This window comes from Suncus etruscus, chromosome 10 (assembly GCF_024139225.1).
Source record: "Suncus etruscus isolate mSunEtr1 chromosome 10, mSunEtr1.pri.cur, whole genome shotgun sequence".
Taxonomy (NCBI): domain Eukaryota; kingdom Metazoa; phylum Chordata; class Mammalia; order Eulipotyphla; family Soricidae; genus Suncus; species Suncus etruscus.
In genome coordinates, this window is record NC_064857.1 from 67,523,257 (window position 1) to 67,540,928 (window position 17,672).

General features: G+C 47.5%; 1 protein-coding gene across 1 annotated transcript in view; it reads right to left on the bottom strand.

The window, feature by feature from the left end:
• The window catches only part of ZCCHC2 (zinc finger CCHC-type containing 2), a 48,066-nt gene extending 45,802 nt beyond the window's left edge, over window positions 1-2,264 (bottom strand). The window contains exon 1 of the mRNA XM_049782075.1: window positions 1,320-2,264. Coding sequence (XP_049638032.1) covers window positions 1,320-2,264 — 945 coding nt within the window. The remainder of the gene's footprint in view (window positions 1-1,319) is intronic.
• Between the last annotated feature and the right edge of the window lie 15,408 nt (window positions 2,265-17,672).

Here is a 17,672-nt window from a genome sequence, read left to right on the forward strand (position 1 = left end):
GAGCCAGGACTTCCTCGAGCACCTCCCCTGGCCCTTGGCCCTCTTCTCAAAATGCACCGTGGACGCAGGCTTACAGCACACTTAGTGCACCACGTGCCTAAACGGTAACTGCAATCCAGCCCTAATTCCTGGGGTCTATGATTCCGAGCCTACACAGCCATTAAGAGACGCACATGGTAGTTTTAATTCCAGGGTATTGAAGGCCCACGGATAATCAAGTCCACTTCTAAGCAAAGAAGCAAAGCGTGGAGGGGTTGGCTTTTCTTCTGCATCATCCTGGAGATCACCTGAACTGGAAAGCATGGCATCCAAATAAATACTTTTAAGAGACTAGAGTGTGCATGAGCCATAGTATAAGCCAATAAGTTGTTTTTACTTTGAATCCTAGCCCCCTCCCCCCAGAAGTCCCTTAAACTAGGTCTAGATTAAACTGCTTTCCACGACTATGAAAATCACATTTAGTATTTGCACCTACTGGCTCACCTGTAGTCTCTCTCTCTCTCTCATCTACTACAATTTCGTGTTTAATTTGTAGGGCACGGCTGTGCCTAGGGGCACCGCCCTGGTTTAGGACAGCATCTCGTGGGGGTGAGGGGGGAGAAAGATATGCATGCATAGGGGGCGTCTCTGGGCAGGAGGGAAGGCCCTTCAAGGCCAGCAGTGATGCTGCTCAGGAGCAGCACATCCTTCTGCAGGCCAGCGCTGTTGGTGGACTGGTTTGGGTTTTGCCTAGCACCTCCAAATCACACTTGCAGGGTGAACATCAGTCCTGGGCCCAGGCCCTGAAACTGGCCCTTTCAGCTCATACTAAGTAAGGGCGGGTCCCTCCTTATCCAGCAGTTGAACATGCACCCTACGCAGGAGTGTGTAGGATGGGGGGGGGATCATGGAAGTGACAGACGCCTCCTCGCCTCGCCTTGGAAGGCACTCCAGGCTACAACTGCAGTGACACACCCCAAAGGCTCGTCTATAGCGCCCCACCATTCCCTGAAGCTAGTCCCTCGCGGACCCCGCCAGGAGGTCTCCCCAGAGTCTCCCAGGCGCGCGGGCTCGGCCAGCCCCCTGCCAGGGCTCTGGAACGGCAAGCAAGCAAGCAGGAGCCAAGATAGAGGATTGGGTTATGGCGGGTGCCAGCGTGTGAGTGCGGGGGAGGAGGGGTGCGGTCGGCCCCATCCCGGTTGGCAGGGATGTCGGGGCACGCGTGTGCGTGCGTGTGCAAGCTGGGGGTGCCTGTGCGTGCGTGTGTGTGCAAGCTGGGGGTGTGTGTGCGTGCGTGCGCTGCGGGCCGCGCCCCGGGGCGGCGTCCACCTAAACCTCACCTGGGCCCAGGGCCCGGCCTCGGAGACCACCTCCGCGTCCTCGGCGCCTCCGCACAGCGCGGCTCGGAGCCGGTCGAGGTGCTCGCGCAGGGTGACGCGCTGGTGGAAGGAGAAGGCCGGGTGCAGGGAGGCCATGGTGAAGAGCAGCAGCAGCTCCTCGCGGGCGCGCGCGTTGAGCCCGGCGGCGGCGCCCGGCTCGGCCACGTCCTGCTGCTGCTGCTGCTGCTGCTCCTCGTCGTCGTCGTCGTCGTCCTCGTCCTCCTCGTCGTCGTCGGCGGCGGCGGGGCCCTCGCGCAGGCTGCGGAGCACGGCGTCCACCGAGGGCAGCAGGCGGTGCAGGCGGCCGGCCGCCTCGCGGTTCTCCGAGCCCAGCAGCGCCAGGTAGACGAGGAGGCGCGAGCGCACGGCCGCCTGGCGGAAGTCGGCCAGCGGGCCCGGGTCCGAGAGCCCGTTGGCCTTGGCCTCGGCGTCGCGCAGGCAGTGGTAGTCCTTGCGCGCCAGGTCCTCCAGGCACGAGCCCAGGAAGCGCAGCTCCAGCGGGTTGCACAGGTCCAGGAGGCCGCACACGAACTCCAGGCGCTGCGCCGAGCCCAGCGCCAGCCCGAACCACTCGAACACGCGCTCCTGCTCGCGCGCCCGCGAGCCCGAGCCCGGGCCCGAGCCCGGGAAGGGGCCGCCGCCGGCCACGGGCGACGGCGACGGCGAGGGCGGCTGCGGAGGCGGAGGCGGCGGGAGATGGAGAGGCGGCGCCGTCGGGGGTCCCCGCGGCGGGCCCGGGGCGGCGGGCGGCGGGGGGCGGCCGTCCTGGCGGCGGCGGCGAGGCGGGGCCTTGGCGCCCGGCCGCGCGTCCGCCTCGGGCTCGTCCGGGGCCTCGGGCGGCAGCGACAACGACAGCGACGGCGGCGGCGGCGGCGTCGGCTTGGGCGGCAGCTTCATCCTCAGCATCCTCGGCTAGCGCGGCGCGGACATGCGAGCGGGGAGGCGAGGCGAGCGAGGCGAGGCGCGCGGCGGCCGTCAGGAGCGCGGCCTCGTCTCCATGCCCGCCGGCCGCCTCAAGGCCGGGCCGGCTTCTGGGCCTCGGGCTCAACGAGGCGCAGGCGGCGGCGGGGTCGCCTCGGCGGCTCCTCTCCTCAGGCCTGAGGCGGGCGGGGCGTGCCTGAGTCGCGGCGGCGGCGGCTCCTCCCTCCTCAGGGAGCGGAGAAAGAGTCAGTCAGCCGAGCGGACGACGAGCGGGCGCGTCCTCCTTCCGCTCCCTTCTCTCTCCTCGCGTCGCCTCAGCGGTTCCCTCACGAGCCGGCGCGCGCCGAGGAGCGGCAGGCAGGCCAGCGGGCAGACAGGCAGGCAGGCAGGCAGGCCGGGCGGGGACGCTCCGCGCAGGCGCCTTAGCCAATCAGCGGCGCCGGGCGACGTTGCGTCACGAAGCTCCGCCCCACTAGCCACGCCTCCCGTTCGCCCTTTTCTCGAGAGGACACGCCCTCGAGGGCTCCGCTGAAGCGCCTCAGCCAATCAGCGGCGCCATAGGACGTTGCGTCAGGAAGACACGCCCCCTACTCCCGGGGAGGCCACGCCTCGCAGCGTCCATCTGGGCGGCTCCCTCTAGGCGGCTCCCTTGCGGTCCTAAAGGCGGCCCGCAAGCGCGGCGCTGTGGAAGGAGCTCGGGCCCTGCGGAGGAGCCCGGCTTTCCCGCTCCGCAGGCTCCAGGCCCCGCGACTCTCCCTCCCTCCCTCCTTCCGCGGGGTGGCTCACGATGGGGGCGAGGGCACCCCACATTCGGGGCCGGGCTGCGCGGCAAGGGCTCCACGCTAAGGCTCCGGCCGGGCCTCGCCGAACGGGCGCGCCGGTGGGGAACCGAATTCCAAGGCAGTTGCGTCGCTTGACCCGGCCCGAACCGAACCCACGTCGTCATCTTTGGCACCCCCTCTGCACCCCTCTTCAACTGGCACCCCCTCTCCATTCGACACCTCTCTCCCTCCTTCCACCTGTATCCCCCTCTCCGCACCCTGCACCCTTTCTCCATCCTGCACTCCCTCTCTACACCTGCACACCCCTCTCTACAAGTCGTAGCCCCCACTCTACACCCTGAACCCCTTATCGACACCCTGTACCCCCCTCTACACCCGCACCTCTTCTCCCCCCACCTGCACCCTTCTCCATCCTGCACTCCCTCTCTACACCTAGCACTCCTCTTCTCTCCACCCTGCACACCCCTCTTTACACCTTGACCCCCCTCTGTACACCTGCACCCCCTTCCTACACCCTGCACCCTCTCTCTACACCCTGCACCCCTTCTCTACACCCTGCACCCCCTCAAGTACAAATACCTTCAGGAACTTAAGCTACCACCTTGAAACTTTAATCGAAGTTCACAAATTTTTAAACCCAGCGGGGATAATTAAGTCATATTAATGCTTCAAACCAAGTCCTACTAGAGCTACGTGGTAGGAAGACGTTGCACTAAAGAATTTTGTTGAGCTTCCTGGGACTGTTGCGATTGTGTCCCTAAAGTGTATACTGTACCCTCTATTATATACAGGTTTATCCCTTGATAAAGGTTTGGAGTCTGACTTTGTTTCAGCAAGAAGCTGGGGAAACCGTTATTTTCTCACACATTTGATTTGGCAAACTATATGAAAGCTATTATTTTTGCGTTAATTTTCCATTGTCTTGCATTCTTTGGGTGTAATGTAGAAATTGTTACAATTAGGAGAAAACTTTGTAGGAAGTTTATTAGCAGCCTTTCTCCTTTTGGCTGTGGACTTCCTCTGGCTTGGATTCATCCTCAACTTCTGTCTTCTCTTCTTTCCCATATATCTAAGCCTCACAGTGAGGCAATATTTTAGAAAACCAATATTCGTAGTTAATCTTGCTGAATACTTCCCGTCCCCTGTTGAGCGAGCTGTGTAACCTGGAATATCTTCTCACTAATACTTGTCACTTCCAAATGATTTGTATATGTGATCAGGGCAAAAGTTACTTTCCTCGGCAACAAGCCATCTGCTGTAAACTCTCCAGGGTACTTGAGCCATAAGTTTCACATCAGAATTCAGGTTTGTAATTAGCATTGGTGACTTTTATCAGTATCTGATCGGTATTGGAAAACACAGTAATCTGAACATCTACATTATGTTTTAGTAATTCTGGTTAACAGCTGAGCAATTTGCTGATTATTACAAACACACACCCTCATTGCAAAGCTTCAGAGCCCATTCTTTCATTCTGCAGTTTTGTTTTTTGTTTTGTTTTGTTTTGCTCTCTCTCTCTCTCCTCTCTCTCTCTCTCTCTCTCTCTCTCTCTCTCTCTCTCTCTCTCTCTCTCTCTCCCCCCCCCCCTCTGTTTTGGGGCCACACCTGGCAGCGCTCAAAGGTTAGTTACTCCTGGCTCTGCGCGCAGAAATTGCTCCTGGCAGGTTCGGGGGACCATATGGGATGCCGAGGATTGAGCCCAGGTCTGTCCTAGGTATGTCCCAGGTTGGCCACATGCAAGGCAGATGATGCTGTCTATTGCTCTGGCCCCATTCTGCAGTTTCTCTTCTTTTTCTATTTTTTTCCTTTTTTTTTGGTTTTTGAGTCACACCCTGCAGCGCTCAAGGGTTACTCCTGGCTCTACACTCAGAAATCGGTCTTGGCAGTCTCGAGGGGACCATATGGGATGCCGGGATTTGAACCACTGTCCTGCATGCAAGGCAAATGCCTTATCTCCATGCTATCTCTCTGGCCCCCCATTCTGTAGTTTCTTAAGGTTAGGCTTTAATGACTTACCTACTCTGTTGTCATAATTGCAAGGGAATAGAATCAGGACAGTGTTTCCAGGAAGGGGCCCAGTTAGAAATCCCAGGCTAAGATGTAGTTGGTATTTGGGGTGTGGGGGAGATAAACACCCAGAGGTGCTCAGGAATCCAGGCAATACTGAGGGGATCCTATAGGGGTGGCCAGGAATTGAATTTAAGTCTGCTTGTAAAGTGCCTTACTCCACTGTACTAGCTCTCCAGCCCTTCATCCCTGATATTTAAAACATTGACCGTCTTATTTGCCACATTAACAAAAGTTGGCATTACTGTTAAAATATTTGTATATTACCACAATGGTTTCAAGTGAAAGTTCTTTTTTGAAGCAGGAGACTGATTAAGAGTTGAGGTATCGGGGTTAAAAAAAAAAGTTTAGGGCCGGCATGGTGGTGCTAGAGGTAAGGCGTCTGCCTTGCCCCTGTTTGCGTAGGATTCGATTCCCTGGCATCCCATGTGGTCCCCCAAGCCAGGAGCGATTTCTGAGCGCATAGCCTGGAGTAACCCCCGAGTGTCATCGGGTGTGGCCCAAAGACCAAAAAAAAAATTAAATAAAAAGTTTAGATATTGCAATATTCCTTTTTGCAACGATAATTATATGAAACGGCACTAAGGCCACAGTTAATTAGGTAGGTCCAAGCAGACTAATCATGAAAATCAACTCCATAAAAGAGAGGCTCAGATAAAAACCACTTGTACCCCAGATGAGATCCTGATGCGGCCAACCTAATCAAGAATTTATGCTCTCAGTCTTCATGGCTATTGATTCATCTTCAATCATACCTCCCTGCCTTGTTTCATTGAATTTAGATAGAAATGTCTTAATAGGGCCCGGAGAGATAGCACAGCGGCATTTGCCTTGCAAGCAGCCAATCCAGGACCAAAGGTGGTTGGTTCAAATCCCGGTGTTCCATATGGTCCCCCGTGCCTGCCAGGAGCTATTTCTGAGCAGACAGCCAGGAGTAACGCCCGAGCATCGCTGGGTGTGGCCCAAAAACCAAAAAAGAAAAGAAAAGAAAAAAGAAATGTCAATATCTGTGACAGTAGACTGCTCAATTGTATGTTTTCACATCTGATATACAGCAGGAATGAATGTTATTAGAGAACAAATGCTGGTTCAGGCCCCAAAGCAGCCAACACTCCTGAGGACGTCAATCTTGCTTCTAGCTAGAAAGACCTTTTCATCCACACCTGGCCACGCTAGTGCTTCTTCCTCAGCTTAAGTTACATGCCCTCTGCCAGTCACTGAAAGCTGCTTCTCAACCAAGTGAATTTCCATTCAGATCTGTGACTACTGGAAAGCAACTAAGATGTGTTCAACTTTATCCTTAGACTCTTCAGTTCGACCACTCAAAATGCATGGGAATTTTTGTTAATGTACGTTTTTTTCCATTAGATCAGGGCTTCTTCCTTTAGATTTTTGGTCCACACCTGGTGACACTCAGGGATTACTCCTGGCTATGCGCTCAGAAATTGCTCCTGGCTTGGGGGCTCATATAGGATGCCAGGGGATCGAACTGTGATTTGTCCTAGGCTAGTGGAGGCAAGGCAGATGCCTTACCCCTTGCACCATCACTCCAGCCCCAAGATAAGGGCTTCTTGAGCCTTTCCACTTTTGAGCCCTTTTGGCCAGAGAAATGCAACTTATTAGGCAAGTCAGAAATGCCTTAACACAAGGTTGTCAGACATTTTGAATTCTTTGTTTTTCTTGTTTTTTTTTTTTGGGGGGGGGCCCACACCCAGTAGTGCCCAGGATTTACCTTTGGTTCTGCACTCAGGGATTATTCCTGGCAGGCTCAGGGGATCATATGGGGTATCAGGGTTCAAATACAGGTTGGCCAGGTGCAAGGCAAACCCTACTTGCTATACTATCACTCTGGCCCCTGAAACCTTGGATTCTTTATAAGGTTGATTTAGTTGATTTAGCCTTTGGTTGTTGCATGTTTATAAATTGTTTTCTATTGTAAAAATAATTTTAACAGCTCAGATTTCAGTTAAGTGATTATGTAGGGTCAAACCCCACAGTTTAAAAAGTTAGAAGTTGGAGCTGGAGTGATAGCTCAGCAGGTAGGGCATTTGCCTTGCATGTGGCCAACCAGGGTTTGATCCCTGCATCCTAGATGGTCCCTTGAGTCTGCCAGGAGTAATTTCTGAGTACAGAGCAGGAGTAACCTTTGAAGGCTGCTGGGTGTGACCTAAAAGGAAAGAAAAAAGCTAGGAGTTAAAATTATGCTTTTCAGAGTTATTTAATAGCACATTGATATTTTTAATTACAAGTAAAAGGCTGGGCTAAAGACTCTGCAAACAACACAAGTAAATTATTCATTGAAGACTTAAAGGTGTGGGGGAAATCCATATTTAAAATAAAAGTGGTTCTTGTAAGTTTTTTTTATATGGGATTTGAGATAGAAATCACTTAGTAATGCAGTTCACAGTATTACATATTCCCAGTAGTAGAATGAGCATCCCTGCCTAACATAGAGTCATTTTTCGGTTTGTTTTTGTCTTGAGGGCCATACCCAGCTATATTTGAGTTACTCCTGGCTCTGCACTCAGGGATCACTCCTGGGAAGTGTAGAGGACCATAACTATTGTTCTAACCCTAAGAGAGTCTCCATATTTTGGAAGACTGGGATTGGGTTCAATTCAGTGTTCCCCTGTCAGAAAGGTCCTGAGGAACTTAGATCTGCTGGACTGCAAAGTTCTCCCATGTTTATGTTGAATTTTTTTTTTTTTTTTTTTTTTTTTGGTTTTTGGGCCACAGCCGGTAACGCTCAGGGGTTACTCCTGGCTATGTGCTCAGAAGTTGCTCCTGGCTTGGGGGACCATATGGGACACCGGGGGATCGAACCGCGGTCCGTCCAAGGCTAGCGCAGGCAAGGCAGGCACCTTACCTTTAGCGCCACCGCCCGGCCCCATCCACCAATTCTTAAAGTCTGTCCAGAAAGAAACACTTCTAAAGTAGTCAAGAGTGGAAAATCCTGAGCCTACTGACTTTTGTTAGAAATTAAGAAACTTGGCCATAGAGATAGCACAGCGGTAAGGCATTTGCCTTGCACACAGCTGATTTGAACAGACGGTGATTCGAATCCCGGCATCCCATATGGTCCCCCAAGCCTGCCAGGAGCGACTTGAGCACAAATCCAGGAGTAACTCCTGTGTGCTGCCAGGTGTGACCCAAAAACCAAAAACAAAAAAAAAAAAAAAGAAAAAGAAATTAAGAAACTACAGGGAGGCCAGAATAATAGCACAGTGGAGAGGGTGTTTGACCCTGGTTCCATCCCCAGCATCCCATATGGTCCCCTGAGCCTTCCAGCAGTTATACCTTAGCTCAGAGCCAGGAGTAACCAATGAGAGCCACCAGGTGTGGCCCCAACTCCCCCCCCCCAAAGAAACTACTGCAACCCTTCAGGCCTGGGGTGACCCTGTGAATTCCTACAGTGCTTATGAGAACATTGTGAAATGGTTTGTGACCTTTCTTTGGTCTATCCAGTGCAAGGTTATAGAAATTTTAAACAAAATTAAGGAACTGAATAACATTAGGCACTTGCCCAAAGAGAAGGCCTGAAATAAGCTTCCTGGTTCCCAGAGAACAGTGGAAATAGGGGACTTCTGACCCAACTGTTCAAAAATTTAAGGGTGGTCTCCCCAGATGATAGCACTGGGTTCTCAGGACCTGTGCAAAGGAGGAACTGAAGTACCAGAATATTGGTTTGTTAGATAGTAAAATAATCATTACACTAGGAGTGTTGTCGGCAAAGGAATAGGCTGGTGTATTTTTGGGGAGTCTATTTGAGTATATAGTATTGGATATGGATATGGATATATGACATCTACATATGTCAAATAATTGGTGAATCTATTATTTGTCAAACAAGCTTCATTTTACCATATCTTACCTGTCTACCTTCCTAAAAGAATCTCAAGTTCCCCTGGCCCAAGTATCCAGCCTCCCAAACACCTGTATAGCTTGGCGGAAACCTTTGTAGCTCCAATATAATCATTCTAATCTGAAAACTCAATCTTTCTTCCTAATTGATTTAGAAATCCAGACTGATCTGGGATATTTCAAAATGACATACAAACAAATAATGTATAAAATCAAGGGGCTCCCACTGGCCAGAGGTGGCCAAACTTTAGAATCAAATGGTACAGTGAATAAAAGAATCCTAAATTCATAGGAATTCACAAAGAAAATAAAAACATGAAAAAGGACTTGAGGCCTAGAGGGTGGGGGATTGTCAGTAGGTACTCTTCTTTGGAGAAGGATGAGAGCTGAAAAATCTGGAAAGAAAAGTATCATTCGCGATATATAATTAATTTAGGCCTTTTTTAATCAAGTATAAAGTAGGTGGAGAGCAAAATATTCATGTGTTCTCAAAATAACATCTTATGGGGCTAGGGAGCTAGCTTAAAAGGCTAGTGCAGGGGCCAGAGTTGTGGCGCAAGCAGTAGGGCATTTGCCTTGCATGCGGCTGACCTAGGATGGAATGTGGTTTGATCCCCCAGCGTCCCAGGTGGTCCCCAAGCCAGGAGCGATTTCTGAGTGCATAGCCAGGAGTAACCCTTGAGTGTCACTGGGTGTGGCTTCAAAACAAAATAAACAACAACAACAACAAAAGGCTCATGCATGGGGATGGAATGATAGCACAGTGGACAGGCTGTTTTCCTTGCATGAAGCCTACCGAGTTTGATCTCTGGCATCCCACATGTTTCCTCGAGCCTGCCAGGAGTGATCCCTGAGTGCAGAGCCATGAGTGTCACTGGGTGTGACCCAAAAACCTAAAAAAGAAAAAGACTAGTGTACCTCATCATCAGGAGGCCTGGGTTTGTAGGGCACCTGTCCTGCCTGCAAACCAAACTGGGTTCAAGTTCCAGCCTAACATGTATGTATTCCTGAGCACTGCCAGGTATGACCCCCAAATGATGCGCTGGGACAAAGCACTTCTGGATGTGGCTCAAAAACCAGAAATTAATAAAATCAATGACATCATATCATTATAAAAGGGAGAAAGAGGCTTTCACAAGGCTGAATCTATGGACAGCAACTTAGTCACATGGTTATAGTGAGCACTATCCTTATTGGAACAACTGAATCTTTTTCCCTTCATCATAGATGTCGCTAAAAACTCATTGTGGGACAGTCTACAGGACAACTGGCTCAAGACTTAAAAGACATCAAGCAAATATGGGAAGGATCTAGATTAAAGAAAACTCAAGAGATGTAACAATGAAATACCATTTATAATCTAGAATTGGGACCTGGATTTTTTTGTTGTTTGGGGGCCACACCTGATATATTTAGGCTTTACTACTCACTCTGTGCTCAGGGGACCATATCCAGTATCAGGATTTGAACCAGAGCTGACCATGTCCAAAGCACGTACCTTAACCACTGTACTATCTCTCTGACCCAGATTCTGGTGTTTGTTTTTAAGTCTTAAAAAAAAGACCAGAGGGAAAAATTAAATTAAATTAAATTAAATTTTAAAAAAGGCCAGAGGATATGGCTCAACAACAGGACACATATGTGAGACTTTGGCACGAAGGACTAAGTACCACAGAAAAGGAAAACACACAAAAACTGCTTGAAGATATTTGAGAGTCAATCAAGTAAAATTGAATATGAACTTAGTAGATGCAATTTCTTGAGTGATAAGATGATATTGTGCTTATGTAGAAAAATGTTCATACTTTCTGTTGGCAGCTTCTAAAGATCTGGAGGTTAAATGTCAGATCCACAACTAGTTTTGATTTTTTTTTGGGGGGGCACACTTGACAGTGCCTTTAGGCTTACTCCTGGGGAGCTGAGTGGATTCTTTGTGGTGCCAGAGATTAAATCTGGGCCAACCACATGCAAGGCAAGTGCCTCATGTCTATTCTATCTTTCCAATCCTCACAAATGATTTTTTTTTAATTTCAGATTTATAGAGGGAATAATAGAGCCGTGGTGGCAAAGAGCTTACAAAAGGCACATCTAAGACTGGCTTATTTGCCTTTGTAAGGTGCAATTTTGTTTTTCAAAATGAAGTGAAAAAAGGATCATGAATGCACAACCACAGAGCAATTAAAAGTTGATAAATTTATGTATGAAAGTGAACTTATGATTAATGAGCAGGTTTTATTATTAAGATAAAACATTAATGTCCCTTGAAATTAGAGCCAAAAAGAGTATGGCAAGAGGGGCACCTGTCCTGTCTGCAAAGCAAACTGGGTTCAAGTTCCAATATCACTTGTGGTCTCCAGCCCTTCCAGGAGTTATCCCTGAGTACAGAGCCAGGAATAAACACTGGGAACTTCTGGGTGTGATCCAACCTCCCCACCTCCCAAATTTTGGCTATAAATAAAATTGAATACAATTTGTCAATGGAAGAAAATTGGTCAATAGACCTTTCATGGAGAACTGGTTTTCTAACTTTAGCACCTCCATAGTATGACCTTACAAGAGAAGCTGGGCAGAATGTACTTGTAAACTGGCCACAGAGTCCACGGTGTCCCAAGAGTCAGTCTGTCTATGTGTTTCTGAAGAGCCCTGGGGCCTAGCCAAATATAAGCAAGGTCATCACATACAGAAGAATTACTAAAGGTAATTTAGTGGCGATAACCACACTGGAACCCAACTCCACGGAATTGTCCTGAAATTCTAGGAGCACAGGGGAAGGTAGGGCAGTATGTTCTTATGGTTTTCATTCATTGCACAAGTCTGCCTTTTTCAAGGCATAAGAAATTGGCCTGGGATCTAAAGGAGGGGAAAGGGGAAACTTGGCCATTTTGTTATGGTTGCTGTAGTACTCTGTTACCATCCACCATTCTGTCTGATTGATGTGACTTCTCAGTCCTTAGGAAGGCGTCCTCAGGGGCTAGAGAGGTAACTCAACTGCCTGAGCACATGCTTTGCATCTAGGAAGCTTGGGTTCAGCCCCCAGTACCACACAGTTCCCTGAGCACCACTAGGTGTGGCCCCAAAACAAGCCAAAATGAAAATTATATATTGTCTTGGAGGTGACTTAGTTCTTTGGGTTTTACCCTCACTCTTATGATAAAAATTCTCTAAGACCAGGCATTTTCTTTTCTTTTTTTTTTTTTTTTGTTTTTGTTTTGGGGCCACACCCAGCGATGCTCAGGGGTTACTCCTGGCTGTCTGCTCAGAAATAGCTCCTGGCAGGCACAGGGGACCATATGGGACACCGGGATTCAAACCAACCACCTTTGGTCCTGGATCGGCTGCTTGCAAGGCAAACACCACCGCTGTGCTATCTCTCCGGGCCCAATACCAGGCACTTTCACACCATGATTCTGATGTAGAATCCACTGTTGGGCTTCCCCTGATTGACTTGAGGGAGGGATGCAGGATGCCATGGAGAGTGGAGATATAGAACTTACTGGTTGGTAAAACCACTGACATGGGGCACAGCAATTCCTTGTCCAGTCATCTCACACTGCCTTTGTCTTGGATCCAGGCCTTCAGAAGCTTGTCATTCCTATTGGTTGTTTTAGTTTTTCTTCTCTTCACTTTAATCATTTAAATTTATGCATTGTACAAACACATATCGATGATTTAGATTCAAACAATGTCACTCCAGGAATTTCATTCTTACTGGAGGAGCGGAGGCTGTTTAAAGAGTTTTTAAAAGCTCATATTTTAAATGCTCTTTATAAAGAGGCAAATGTAACTTTAAAACTTATCTCCTGTTAACAACTGATGCTATTAGGTTTAGTATTTTAGGGGTCAGGGGATAGTACAGTGGGTAGGGTGTTTACCTTACATGCAGCTGAGTTCCATTCTCTCTATCACCAGGAATAAGCCTTGAGCACCAATGGGTGTGGTCCCAAATAAAGAAAAAAATGAATACTTTAGAAGTTTTTTTTTGGTTTTTGGTTTTTGGGTTTGTGTGTGTGTGTGTGTGTGTGTGTGTGTGTGTGTGTGTGTGTGTGTGTGTGTGAGGGGCAGACCTGGCAGTGCTTTGGAGTTATTCCTTGCTCTTCCCTCAAGAATTACTCCTGGCAGTGCTCACGAGATCTTATGGGTGATGTTAGGGATCCAACCTGGGTTGCACAACCTGATTGTGCAAGGCAAATGCCTTACCTACTGTACTATCACTCCAGCCCCAGAAATTTATTTTTAAAGCCCCCCACAAAAGTAATGTAAAAGCAAATGGTGGGATTTGTAAAGTTCATTTAATAACAATTATATTTATTTATTCATTTACTTATTTTTGTTTTTTGGGCCACACCCAGTGATGCTCAGGGATTACTCCTGGCTATGTGCTCAGAAATCATCCCTGGCTTTGGGGGGACCATATGGGATGATGGGGATCAAACAAAGGTTCATCCTAGGTCAGCTGTGTGCAAGGCAAATGCCCTACCGCTGTGCTATTGCTCTGGCCCCAATAACAATTTTATTAAAAGCCAAAAATATTCCCTGGTGTCCCATATGGTCCCCCAAGCCAGGGGGGATTTCTGAGCCTATAGACAGGTGTAACCCCTGAGTGTTACCAGGTCTGGCCCCAAAACAAAAAGCAAACAAAATATTTCCTTGCTTTTTCTTTTTCTTTTTTTTGGTTTTTGGTTTTGGGGCCACACCCGGCGGCGCTCAGGGGTTACTCCTGGAAGGCACAGGGGACTATATGGGACGCCGGGATTCGAACCAACCATCTTAGGTCCTGGATTGGCTGCTTGCAAGGCAAACACTGCTGTGCTATCTCTCTGGCCCCATTCTTGCTTTTTCAATTGATTATGATAGACCTTTGTAGATACAAATTAAACAATTCTAATGTAAATTAAATAATACATCTTCTATGTTGATCTCTGAGCATAACCTAATGTATATTAGAACTCTGGTTGGTGGGAACAGGGGATGATGTTGGGCTACAGCCAGCAATACTCAGGCTTGTCCTGGCTCTTAGCTTGATGATCTCCTGGTGGTGTCAGAAGACACAATGTAGCTGGGATTAAACCAGGGTCAGCAGCCAGCAAGGCACATGCCTTAGCCCCTGTACAGTCTCTTGACCCAATTTTCAATTTTTTTATTTGTTTTTTTGAGCCACACCCAGCAACATTCAGGGATAATTTGACCTTGAGCTCAGAAATCACTCCTGGCAAGATTGGGGAGCCACATAAAATGCCAGGAATCGAACCCAGGTTGGCCATGTGCAAGGCAAATGCCCTACCCTCTATGCTACCACTCTGGCTCCTATTTTCAATTTTCTTGAAAAAACTTCATAGGGAGGGTTCCAATTTACCATAGTGGCTGCACCAATGTACAATGGTGAATGAATAAAGACTGTTTTGCCCTACGTCAGGGATCTCAAACTCAATTTACCTGTGAGCCGCAGGAGGCAAAGTCGGGGTGAGGCAGGGCCGCACAAAGGATTTTGCTTACCGAATATTCGCAATAAAAAATGCATTAGTAAGGGAAAAAATCGCATTAAACATTTGCATACCCCGAATGGAACTGCTCAGGATATGCGAATGTTTAATGCGATTTTTTTTTTTTTGGTTTTTGGGCCACACCTGGCGATGCTCAGGGGTTACTCCTGGCTGTCTGCTCAGAAATAGCTCCTGGCAGGCACGGAGGACGATATGGGACACCGGGATTCGAACCAGCCACCTTTGGTCCTGGATCGGCTGCTTGCGAGGCAAACGCCGCTGTGCTATCTCTCCGGGCCCACTAATGCGATTTTATTTATTTATTTATTTATTTATTTATTTATTTTTGTGGTTTTCTTGGGTCACATCCACCAGTGCTCAGGGGTTATTCCTGGCTCCATGCTCAGAAATTGCTCCTGGCAGGCATGGGGGACCATATGGGACGCCGGGATTCGAACCAATGACCTCCTGCATGAAAGGCAAACGCCTTACCTCCATGCTATCTCTCCGGTCCCCACTAATGCGATTTTTATTGCGATTTTTATTTTTATTTTTTTATTTTTATTCGGTAAGCGAATAATCGTGAATACTGCAATATTTGAAGGCCGGCCGCGGGCCACAAAATGTTGTACGGAGGGCCGCAAGTTTGAGACCCCTGCCCTATGCTTTTGTCAGCACATGTTTCTTGTCTTTGATTTCTCTGATAAGTGATTGTGAACATTTCTTTCTTCTATCTATTGTAGATGTACAGTGTGCTTTTTCATTTTTCTCTATACTGTCTAGAATTTCTAGTTCAATGTTGAATTGAGGTGGTGATAGCAAACATTCTTATCTTTTCCCAATCTTAGTTGGGAAATATTCAGGCTTTTTCTATTGAAGACAATATTAGCTCTACGTTTTTGTTCACAGGTGTTCTTTATTAGATTGTGGGAATTCCCTCATGACAAAATCCTAGTCTTTTTTTTTTTTTTTTTTTACTAACTTTACTGACAGTTTTTAAAACTCATGAATTGTATTGGGTTTTTCCAGTGCTGTTTTCTGAATTTATGTGTGATGGTAGCAGGGGGCACAGCAGCAATGCTCAGGACCTACTTCTGACTTTACTCTCAAACATCACTCCTGCTCAGGGGACCATACATGGTGCTAGGGATCAATCTTGGGTCAAATTCATGCAAAGAAAATATACTATTGCTTCATCCTTCATGATCATGTGGTTGTTATATTCTATTACATTGTATATTGCATCAAATAACATTTTTTTGTCACACCCGGTAGTGTTTAGGGGTCACTCCTGGCTCCTGGTAGGCTAGGGGGGTCAGATGGGATACAATTCGAATCACCATCTGTTCTGGATTGGCCAAATGCAAGGCAAATGCCCTACCACTATGCTATTTCTCCAGTCCTATCAAATAATATTTAGATGTTAAACCAACAATTCTAGAATAAATAAATTTAACTAAATAAATTCTACAATAAATCTCAGTGATACTGTGCAATCCCTTTTTTATATGTTATTGAATTTAGTTTGCTAATATTTTGCTGGTGATTTTTGCAGTTATACTCCTGAGCAACACACTATTTTATTGTGATGAATTTTGTCTTCCTATCAGGGTAATCGTGGTTCCCTGGGAAGAATTGTAAGTGTTTCTGTTTTCTCTTTGTCTGGAAGTGTTTATGAAAGATGATATGTTTTCTTGGGGACTGGAGAAATAGTATAGTAGGTACTGAACTTGCCTTGTAGGCAGGTGTTAAGTCCCTGGTATCCCATATTGTCCCTGAGCATAGCCAAGAGTAGTTCATGAGTGCAGAGCCAGGAGTAATCCCTCAGCATTGCTGGGTGTGGCCCCAAACAAAACAAGCAAATAAAATATATTTCTTCTTTAAGCTTCAACACATATCTCAATGGCAAATAGCCAAGGAAGGCTACCACTGTTTAAAGCAGACACTTGAACTCAACCCATCACTTCACATGCAATTTAATGCTGTATTGCCAGGTATCTTCACAGTCCAACAAACAACTTTCAGGACTTAGACAAAGTGATGGTTAAGTCTCTCTCTCCCTCTCTCTCTCTTACTCTCTCTCTCTCTCACTCTCTTTCTCTCTCTAACTCCTTCTCTTCCTTTCTTTTTTTTTGGTCCCACCTAGTAATGTTTGGCATCTACTCCCAGGCCCTCACTCCCAGTGGTGCTCAGGGATCAAATCCAGGGTTCCAGCATGCACAGATGTAACTCAACCCTTTGAGCTATTCCCTGTCCCTTATAAAGTCTCTAGTCATTCAAAAGCCACAATTGTTGGTTGTTTTTTTTTTTTATTTGGTTTGGGTTTTTTTTTGGTCAGACCCAGCTGTTCTCAGGACTTTCTACTAGATCTAAGCTCAGGATCACTCCTGGCAAGTTCAGGGGACCATATGGGGTACCAGGAATTAAACCTGGGGTGGCCTTGTACATGACAAGTGCCCTCCCTGTACATGACAAGTATACTGTCACTCCAGCCCCTTCCAAAACCACAACTCCTTTTACTGGGGTAAGACAATGATAACAGAAACACTATAGTTGTGTTCTGTATCTATATATAGTATAACTTTCCTTAGAGTTAAACATTCCCCAGAGAGGTTTTATATTTTAGAGATGGGTGCCTGGAACAGTGACCCTAGGTCTTTGGCTGTTTGAGAGGAGTGGACAGGACTATTTAGGGCAAAGGGAGTGTGTGCAGAGTTAAGTGACCTATGTATACCTGGGTCACCTTTGCCCTGTGCAATCACATTGAACTGAGCTGATGGCACCATTTTGATTCCAGGACAGAAGCAGCATCCAATCACACTTTTAGTGGCTATGTGCTTAATAATTGTTAATATTGCTTAGACAATACAAGAAAGGACATCTTTTCTATTCAGCTGTCCTCGTTTTTTAGTGCAGTATGATTTGAGGAAAGTTTTCGGGGTGTAGATTTTGGCTAGTTGTGTTGATTGTCTTGGAGGACAAAGAATCTATTTACTCTGCAGTGCTTGCTATCTTTCGGAAAATATTTTTTCTTCTCTTGCCCTAAAATTACCTCACGGTGAGGTATACTGTTCGTTTTATGCTCTGTGTATGTTCACATGCCTGGTTGTTCAACATTTATCTATTTGGGAGAGTTAATTTTTAGCAGAGAACATGTTTATCAAACTTGTTTAAAGAAGCCCCTTGAGACTCCAGTTTGATTC